Source organism: Cyprinodon variegatus, unplaced genomic scaffold, assembly GCF_000732505.1.
Source record: "Cyprinodon variegatus isolate N-32 unplaced genomic scaffold, C_variegatus-1.0 Scaffold169, whole genome shotgun sequence".
Taxonomy (NCBI): Eukaryota; Metazoa; Chordata; class Actinopteri; order Cyprinodontiformes; family Cyprinodontidae; genus Cyprinodon; species Cyprinodon variegatus.
The window spans coordinates 650,455-660,618 of record NW_015150622.1 but is presented as its reverse complement, the minus strand read 5'-3'; the positions used below and the strand labels follow the sequence as shown (position 1 = coordinate 660,618).

Below are 10,164 nucleotides of genomic sequence, written 5' to 3'. Positions count from 1 at the left end.
TGAGTACAGTAACAAAGTATTTGTACTTCATTACTTCCCATCTCTGCGCTTTACATTCAGAAAATGTTAACCAGTTAGTTTGCCTTAACAACTGGCTGAAAGATGAATAAATAATAGGTAAAATGACCTCATGTAATTGTGTAAAAAGTCAACTTGTTTGTCCTGTATTTGCTAAAAATAAAAGCAATGGCTAAGTAGCCAAAATTGTTGAGAATTATATTATTTTTTTGGATTTGTCATTAATTAAACTAAATGTAATACCCATCTTGCTTATCTTTCTGTTTTGAAAACAGTACGCAGAAAATTTGCATTTTTCAATAATATTTAGGCTAGTGATTAATCGAAATTAATTCAAGAAACCTTGTGATTAATTAGATCAAAAATGTTAATCGTTTGACAGCCCTATTTTTTACTATGTGTCAAAGTCTGGCATTTACACAACAGTTAACACTAAAACTAAATGCTGCCTAAGGGGAGTGCACTTTACAAGAGGAGGATCAGTCATAAAGGCGTCCATTGCATTCATCACGCAGAGACATTTTCATTTTCCCACTAAGTAAAAAAAAAACTGTACTGTGATGAAGATTTGTAAAGAACACAAAAGGGCAGTTGTTAACCTAAAGTTTAGCAACATAATCATCTTTTAATAATGAAAACAACAGCAAGTACTTTTGAGTATCCATATTATCCACAGATCCTGGTTTCTGCGCTGGCAGCCATATTACCTGGTTGTGTAGGTGCCACGTCTGGTAGTCCGCCTCGGTGCACCTCCTGTTGAAGATGGACCTGAAATCTATTTTTACCAGCTGCCACTCAGAGCGATGACTGAAGTGCCCAAAGATCCTGGAAATAAGTTATGCAAAAAAGAAAAAAAAAAGTGTGAGATGATGATTGACGGGAGAAGCTGTTAAGACATGAGGCTGGCAGTGCTCTGTACTTTAGTTATTCTTATCATTTACCAGGAAAAAACTCTAATCCCACCATAAATCCAATTTAGTGAGCTGATACAGTCTTTGAAAGTTGACCTTTATATCACGGCTTCAGGTATCGAAGAGGTATTGATCCATGGTTCAAACTGGTCAAAGGAAAATATACTTTTCTTTTGTTATTTAACATTATTCTGATTTATTTTCCATCTGATCTAGAAGGTGCAAATAAAGAATTTTCAGAGAGGTAGTTACTGGATGAAAATACTCTTAGTTAAACTGCTAAAAGTGGGACTGGGCAAAATGAATATAACATGATTATATCAGTTAAAATGACTATTGTTAAGTTAATTTACTAAACCTTAAACAACTATGATTTACACTTCACTGATTTTTGTATTAATGGTACCAGCTGAAAATGTCAGAGTACAATTTCCTTACATTTTATAAATAAGGTTGATAAGATAAAATAGTCATTAAATTCTATCCAATGGGAGCAGCCGGAGAGGATAAGCTGAAGATGGCTGCTGTTCATTCAACGTAAGCACCAGTTTGAAACAACGTGTGAAAAATGTTGCCCAAATATAAGTTTACTTGCTTTTTCTTCTACGTTTCCTGCAAAACAGAACACTGACATTCAGTCACACTGACTTTATTTAGTATTCAAAGATTGTTTAATTTGTAAAATCTGTTTTGGTTTAACATATATTTAAGTTTTGATTAAATTCAACCATTTTTGTTTTAACAAAGCATCACTTAAATGGTATAATAAAGAACTTAACTTTGATAATGAAGTGTTTGCGTAGATTTCAACCCTATGAACCCATTGGGTGACTGATGGGTGTGGCCATTGCTCATGGGGTTGATGTTACAATTAAAGACTGATTAGTTAAGCTGCTTTAAATTACATTTGTTCATGCCGCTAAAACTATTAAACTTATTATATTTATGGATTCCAAACTGTTCTTACTTAAAGGTATAGAGGACGATTTTTTTATTTCCGGGTGCATCATCCAAATAAGTGGTCCTCCTAACTGTCAATCATTCTGGTGATATGTCTACATAAGGCCGCCCTACGTGTTCACCCAGTTAGCTATCTTTTTCTGTGCATATATCAGGAATATATCTGTGGTGAGCTATGGTTTCATCCAGTCATTGAAGCTCACCTTTCTCATCACGGTTCTTTGAAAATGGAGGAGGGCCGTAAGAGAAAAAGTGTATACGAAGTGTATGAGAAGAAAAGAAAGGAATCAGAAGAGGCAGATATATCCCAGAATGCTTTGCGTGGAGAGCTTTCCTCGCAAAGCATTATGGGATTTGCTGTCACAGTGGCCTGCTGTCGCCATAGGATGCTGCTACCCAACAGCGGCGCCTAACAAAAAAAAATGGCGCAGGCACCGCACAGTGGAGGAGGAGTTACGTGACCAACAGAACGAAAAGCAATGATTATCTGTCTGAACAGTCAGTTAACTGAGTTCACTATAAAGTTCACTATATAGTCCCTGCTCTATATAGTGATTGAGTGATTTAGGGTTAGACGTTTGGACAGCTACTTTTAAACAGAGCGTGCACGTGCAGAAATGGGCTTGTGCACGCTCTCGCATGCGTTTCAGAGGTGTTCCCTCTCTGGAGCAGGTACAGGATTGTGCATGTGCATTTTTTTGTGGAGAGGGCTTTTAAAAAATTCTTGAAAATCATCCACAATACCTTTAAAGAGCAAATTGCAGGTAAAATGTTACCCTGCAAAGTTTTTTTTTGTAATGGATCATATTTAAAAAGTTTCAAGTGTTTTGGCCGCCATAAAAAAGTGAATTTACCAATAAATGGGACATTTTTAGCTGTCTTTAAAACCTTCTTTTTTTTTTAACGATTCATCATTTGATGTCACATCAGTGAGTCAAATAACCGGCGCTGCTTCAGCTTTGTGTGGAGAGCAGGTAATTATCTGGGAGAGCAGACATGTAATTGAGTTTAGTAGAAGTTGGAGATTGGGTTTATTGATCATAAACATGGTCAAATATTGTGTTTGTGGGGGCTGCACAGACTCTGCTGAATGATGCTGAAAAGAATGAAACTTGTTCCCTCAGATGGACTGAGGCACCACATCTGTTCTAGTCCCGATGCAGATCTTACTGCTGCAGACAGCTCAGTAAACAGGAGATCCTACGATGGATGGCTGATAGGGAGCTTTAATAAGAATCAGTATGAATCTTGGAGAAACTTTAAATAAAGGGAAGAAAACCGGATCTATTCTTGCTGCCGGATATTATCTCCCTTGCAGCTGGTGGTTCTTACTGATTACAACCTTAGATTTTGCACTGTGTCCTGTTCTCAAGTTCTAAAATCAGATCATTGCATAAAATCTCTCAGAATTACGCCTGTGGTTCAGAAAATGCAGGATGCTGCTCAACTAAACTATTGTGGTGAAATGCCTCCACAGATTGTTCTCACACCAGATCTCAATCTGTCTCCTTTGGCCATCAATTCTCCCCTCGTCTCCTCTCTCTCCGCGTTCTTAAGCAAAAGGCTCATAACTATAGGATTGCAGTCCATCATATGTGCAGTTGCACACATTTAAAGCCTCTTCATTGTCCAAGTTAGCAATGGTAACTCTGACCCACTTTACGTAATTTCCATTGCCTGTTAGATACAAAAGAACTATGTTCAAACAAAAACAACCCAAAAAGCCTAAATAGTTCATATATAAGTAAATTTTGATTCAAAAAAACGATTTCTTGCTATTTTTCTGAACACTCATAACATTTCACTAAAATTCCACCAAACTAACGGGATGCAATTAGAGGTGGTTTCAAGATGTTAAGGTGCTAAGATTGCAATTTTCTCAGCGAAAAAAAAAAGCTACGAAGTTCGAACGTCACAGAGATGCAGGGTAAGGAACGCTGTGGAAGGAGATCATGCATGCAGGTGAATCATGATTGCATTTAAGCCACTTAACTGACATCTGGCCTACTTCTCCCAAGCCTCTGTGCAGCACATTCCAGCACTAACGCTGGTTACGGTAAAGTTGTCAAATTAAATAAAATCTAGACCGATTCAGTCACTTATCATAAATGTACTAGCCACAGGAACACGTTTTTAAACACGTTCTCCTCCATATTTGTATATATATGCGAGAAATGTACTCTGAAAACATGAACGGCGTGCCCCACAGACTCTGTCATGTGAAGGAGGTTATGTTTGCGGCCTCCTTTTTTTGTCGGTCTTACATTTAGCATGATTACTTTTAAAGTTATAATAGGATTTTTATGACAATTTCACCAAAATTGCAACTCATGCCAAGGAACGGTACATTAAAACTTGGTAATGAATCAGATCATGTGTGATTTCAGCAACCAAACCTACCATGTTAAGTATGAAAACAATTTTACCTGTTTATGTTCAGCATAAAAACATCATTTGTTTGAAAGCCATCTGACCATAGAGCAGCTATACATATAGCAAGCCGCATCCCTATTTTATTTTGATCTAATCCAGAAATATTAGCAATAGGTTGTGGGGATGATAGAGTAGAGCTCTTCCTATATAAAGATGCAGAAATAATAAAGTTTTAGATTTGTACCTTGTTCTTATGAAGCAACATTAAGGAATAATCTGGTAAGACAAAAAAAGGTGGTAAAGATTTTTATGTTTTTGTCTTTTTTTGTTTCTAGACAGCAGAACTAAGGAAAATATTTCAGCTTCAAACCAAAACAAAAAGTCTCCAAACAATATCTTTCCTCCACAAAGTCATCCAGCATGACTCATATTACTTCTCCCTGTTTTTGTTGTCGTTTTACTCAAATCTAATAACACAAACCAAACAACAATCAGACAAAATGATGAGTAATCTCTCTTTATTCTGATGTTAATAGGAATATATTCTGCCGTTTTTCACTGACCACAATCTAAATGCAATTCAGGGTTATCAGACCGACTAGGACGCTATTCCTTTTCCAGCTGAGGAGTTTCTTTATGTGTGTGAGTGTGTTTGGCTGACCATACAGCAACATATTAATCACAATCTGTCAATTAGTGCTGGAGGCATCCGACCATGACAGGCACTTACTGAAGAAATTAGTACAAATTGATAAGAAAGCGGTGCATGATGGTCTTATGAAAACTGATGGTTCAGTGTTCGAGGGCTTATTCTCAGAGTATCAGTGTTATCTTTACAAAACTTCATATTCCTCAAATAAAAAACAGGGAAAAAACGCCCTGTGTTCCTCTTAGGACTGCAGAGTGCTGTCATATTCCCTTTCTCCACTCGTTTCTCCTGCTGCGCCCCCATCACTCTCCCGCCGAGCAGCACCGCAGACCGCCGTCACTCCGTCATTAATGTCAGGTGTCATGAAACATTGATGTGTCTATGGAGACCCTTTGGAAACATGCCCCCCAGGTCCAAATCTGTGCTGCAATAACGGGGGGCGGTGCTGCGTCATATGAATGCTCCCAGCTCGTGGCTATTCTAATAATAAATGTGGAGGGAATCTTCATAACTCTGCTCTCTGAGGGCAAACTGATTCATGCTTGCCGCTTTGCCCAATTTCTAATGCAGTTAAAAGTTTTCAAAACGCAACTTTTTTTTTTTTCTTATTTTCCTGTCTTTTTGATCATTTTGATCATTTTCCTTCATGCTCTTCAAATGGACGGTCGTGCTGTCGCCGGCTGCCAAAGCATTGATCTCCTGTGATCGCAATCTGGAGACAGCCAGTTTTGATGTTGGCTAGACCTTGATGGAAGACTTTTTTTTTATTCATGAAGAAGAAATCAGGCAGAGGGGAATGCTGAATAGCTCAAAAGGCAAGGCAAAGCTCAGGTTAAAGGAATTCATCTGTTGTCAATGTAGATTAAAAACATGTAGTCAGTATCCTACCTACAGCGGTCTGCATGCAGAGAAATACGTGCCTGGAAGAAATACTCCGGTATAAAAGTAGGGTAGTTTGTTAGTTTATGAATAGTTTTAGAGTTTTACAAGATTAGATTCTTTTAAAAACAGCAGTGCCCATTGTTTGAGAGAGTATACGTGTGACTGGGAAACAATTAGAGTGGTGCAGGTGGGCAATTAATCATTTTAAAAGGTTTATTTCTTAAGTCATTTCAATTACCGATATGACCTTCAGCTTCTAAGTGCCTCTATATTGTAGGAACTGCAGTCATGTGAACTTTTGAGTGTTTGTATTGTGGTTTGTGTTATGTCCTAATTATTCATAGGCTTAAATATTAAAAATAATATTCACAAGAAAAAAAACAATGACAACTGAAAACACAAAAATGAAAAAAAATCTGAAATATGACAGCATATATAAAGCAAAGTTACTGTGAAGTCCTTTTTTTTTTAATTAAAAGTATTTCACATTATGTAGATAGATGAAATATTTAATAAAAAGCAATGCTTTTAACAAAAAATTTAGTTCAATAATATAGAACAGGCCGAGTTGTGAAGGGACTGGGAAAGAATTTTTTTTTCACTTTTTTCACAAAATAAACTGGGATTTTTAACACAGATCCTTGTGTGCTAGCATTGTCCTATTCAGTGTTGTCTTAAATTTTCCATCCTGATATTGATACGTTAGATTGCTATATATCTATTACTCACGTCATGATGAGGGTCTCCTCCCCTGGTTCGCCCAGCACTCCGTCCACAAACAGAGGCGTGTTGGTGAAGCTGTACTTGTTCCACTGCCGTCCTTCGTCAAAACTCAACCTGAGAACACAAACAGCTGCTGCACAAGGGATCCATGCTAATCCCCTGACTGTGTGCATAAGCTAATGACCCTTAGAGGTGTCTAACAACTTTATTTCATATTCTATGCAGGACTGAGGGACTCTGCTCAGTGAACAGCGATGGGTGAGAGCTACACTCATTATGACTTCAAACACGGAGAAGGGAAATCGAATGACAGTTGTAAGAGCAGTCATTTTCCACGGCTGCTGGCTCCTCTAACAGGAATCATATCATCCTCCAGTTCGGAGACAAACTCATTTGCTTTTTTGTTTGACTAAGTTAAGATTTGGAGCTCCCTCTGAGGGAATTAGTCATGCTGTGACAAATAGCGGGTTTGTCGTAATGACTCACCACAGGTGTCGGATGGGAAGTGGAGTGTGTCTTATTGCCACCAAGGCTCCACCTTGGTCGAGATAAAGCACAGCATACTCCTCATCAAAGATCTGCAGAGGGAGAAAAAAGGCAGAGAAAAATCAGTGAAGTGTGACTTTTGTAAAACTGCACACGGCAAGATTTCTCTAGCATTATACTGAGCTTTACAGTATTTTATATTAGAACATAGTGAACATCCTGGCCTCTTGGTTTCACAATAGCTTTTAAATGAACTTTCATCAACTGTGTACAGTAAAGTCAGAACTCTGCTAAAAGTGAATATACTTAATAAATACTGATATTAACAGTTTCATCTAAAACACTTATAAGTTATTCTCCATATGCATTTCGAATGTTTTATATGTGCGGATTCTCTATAGGTATGCTGCTATAGGCTTAGACTGCTGGAGGACATAGTGACCCCTTTTCATAATTTAGCTCCATTCTATCTCTATTCTCCCTTTCTGCAGTATTTTTTAGTTCAGTCTCTAATGTTCTTCTCTCTCTGCTTTTTCTCATTGTGGCTTAATCTGGTTTGTTCCTGGAGAAAAATATCAGCTGTGCTGCTGCTATCAACACCTTTGTTTATAGATTTTAGAGCTTGGCAAGTTTTTTTGTGTAGTCCTGTTTCTCTGACTGTGACTAACTTTATGTGCTCTTTCATCCTTTGACATGGAAGCTGGCTCAACTCGTCTGCCTGGCTTTGTGTTTCCCAAATCGGGCCGCCTGTGGAGCTGGTTAATTGTTGCCTTTTTTATCTAGAACCCCAGTCAGCGTTCGGAGATGGCGGCTCACACTGAGCCTGGTTCTGCTGAAGGTTTCTTCCTGTTAAAAGCGATTTTTTTCTCTCCATTGTCACTACAAGCATGCTTGGTGTGGAGGATTGCCTTTGAGTCAATGAGTTGATGCAATCAGATGGTTTTCCTTAAATTCAATTGAACACCATATACCTCCAACACTGTATGTCACAAGCATCAGCTCATTTTTCTTCTCTTTGATCATGGCTTGCATTTTATAATACTGTATATTCTCTCCTACTTATGTGTGGATCTTTTTCTATGCACTAATGTCAATATTTGTCACTTTGTGAGTGGAACCAACCAAAGAAAATAAACTGCCTGTGATTGGCTAACGTTCAGGAAATCCCACCTCTGATTTCTTCTCCCTTATTGTGGTTAGTAGCGTTAGTAAAGCATCTTCAGGCTAATAGTCGTACTCTTCAGGAGTTGAATTCTGAGTTCATATTGAACAGCCATCCCTGTCATTAACTGACAGTTTAAAAAAAAACAATGCTAGACATAAAAGTAAAGAAGGCTTAACAGTAGCTGCGCTTGCTGTGGAATATAAATATCCAGGTGCAGCGGGGCTGCCGGGGTCAAGTATGGTACCCATAGGCTTTGGTTATCAAACAAAGGTTTGGGTTGCTGCCTGTGACCATGTCTTCCCCTCTCTATATCAAATTTCCTGTCTACCTATTAACAAAAATAATATGCCACTAGTATCCTAAAAATAATCCATAAAAATGAATAGAAATTTTTATGTTCAACTATAAACGTAAGCTTCATTTAATCCTTACATCCCACAATATAAACAGTGAATATTAATGTCAGCTTAGCTCATGGAAAGTTCCAAATTTGACAACTAAAACTGTAACTGTAGTGGATACTAAAAACTTTACAACGCCATAAAAATATGTTGCCCAAGTGAAGTAGTGTAGTGTTAGCATCGTATTGAAGATATCTTTTTCAAAACTGATCTGCAGATCGATCCTGAATTAAGTTTGTGGAGGAGGACTTGACACTGGAGGTTGTTCCAGAAATGCAATGACTTTAAACATAGAGTCAGTGCAACAACTGGCTGATTTAGATCCTGGTACAATGGTATATAGCATCCATTATAGTCAGGGGACTCAAGGGTGCTATAAATGATATTCAGTCACTCACAGACACATTGGTGGTGATAGACTACATTTTCTTCGACTACCCCCTCAAGAAGTCACACTGGAGGCACTTTGTCTCATGGTTCTGAGAGTGCCTTGGGCCTCTCCTAGCAGAGCTGTAGGTTGTGTCTCAGGAGAGGGAAGTCTGGGAGTTTCTGCTGAGGTGGCTGCCCACACGACCCGGTAATGGTTAAGCTAAATACGAAGACTATGACAAGCTACTGTACATTGTACCCACAAGTGCCCTGGGGCTCGCTGACAGAAGCACAGCTTCTATACCAAAGTCTCACGGGGCCCTCTGATCACTATCAGTAGGCATGCAGGTAATTTGCCTTGTCAAGGTCACAACAACAGAATTCAAACCAGCAACCATCCTGTTGAAGGATGAACGTCTATTCCTGTAGCCCCAATCAAAACATGTTTCTGAAATGACCACAATGAAAAGGTCAAGCGACTTGAATGGCCTTGATTTGTAATGAAGGTAACCTTGAGTTTAAACCTCCTCAAAGATGAAGCGTGATCTAATCTTATCTGTGCAAGGAAAACAGTAGCAAAAATAAAAATGGCCCAAAAGCCCTTCATAAAGTTCTGGGAGAGTATTAGGACACATTAAAAGCCATGTAATGTCCAGGTAAATGTGGACCAGGTCATCGAGGCCTCTGCACCTGACTGCTTACCAATTGTCTTGGCAATTGCCCCTCATGGTTCCCCCTGCGGGTGGTGACCTGATGTTGCATTTTCTGGCTTTGCCTGGGCAGTCCCAAAAGGAGGAACCTGACCATCAGAAGCGAACAGATGAGCCCCAACCCAAGCCTGGTTCTAGAATGAGGTCCAACCTTTGTCGTATTGAGCAACGCCATGTGCCTTCCTCATTAGGGAGTGTTTAGAATTGCTCTTTTTCTTACCTGTTACCTAGAGCCTGTTTACCTTGGGAGATCCTACATGTGGCTTTTAAGTCTTTGGATCATCTAAGCACTGAAACCCCTCTGCCACATTGGGTGGCAGTCAGGTTGTGCTTGGGGAGGGGAAGTATCGCTTTTATTACACTGGACAATGTCTTTCTGCCTGCCTGGGAGCACCTTCGGCTTGCCCTAGCAGAGCAGTTGGAAGTTGACTGGAGAGAATGAAGTCTGGGAGTCTCTGCTGTAACTGCTACGCCTGCTACCCAGTCCCTGGTAAGCAGAAGATGACAATGACTAAAC

The 10,164-nt window shown here is 39.1% G+C and overlaps 1 protein-coding gene across 6 annotated transcripts in view; it reads right to left on the bottom strand.

Annotated features, from left to right (window-relative positions):
• LOC107086970 (VPS10 domain-containing receptor SorCS1-like) overlaps positions 1-10,164 on the bottom strand; it is a 308,080-nt gene that overhangs the window by 36,125 nt on the left and 261,791 nt on the right. For all 6 annotated transcript variants that reach the window (XR_001481329.1, XR_001481330.1, XM_015378286.1 and 3 more), the window contains exons 13-15: positions 7,003-7,094; positions 6,523-6,630; positions 726-843 (exon numbers count right to left, since the gene is read on the bottom strand). Coding sequence is in view for 4 of the 6 variants with exons in the window: in XM_015378286.1 (XP_015233772.1) it covers positions 726-843; positions 6,523-6,630; positions 7,003-7,094 (318 nt within the window). In the remaining 2 variants the exon portion in view is untranslated. The remainder of the gene's footprint in view (positions 1-725; positions 844-6,522; positions 6,631-7,002; positions 7,095-10,164) is intronic.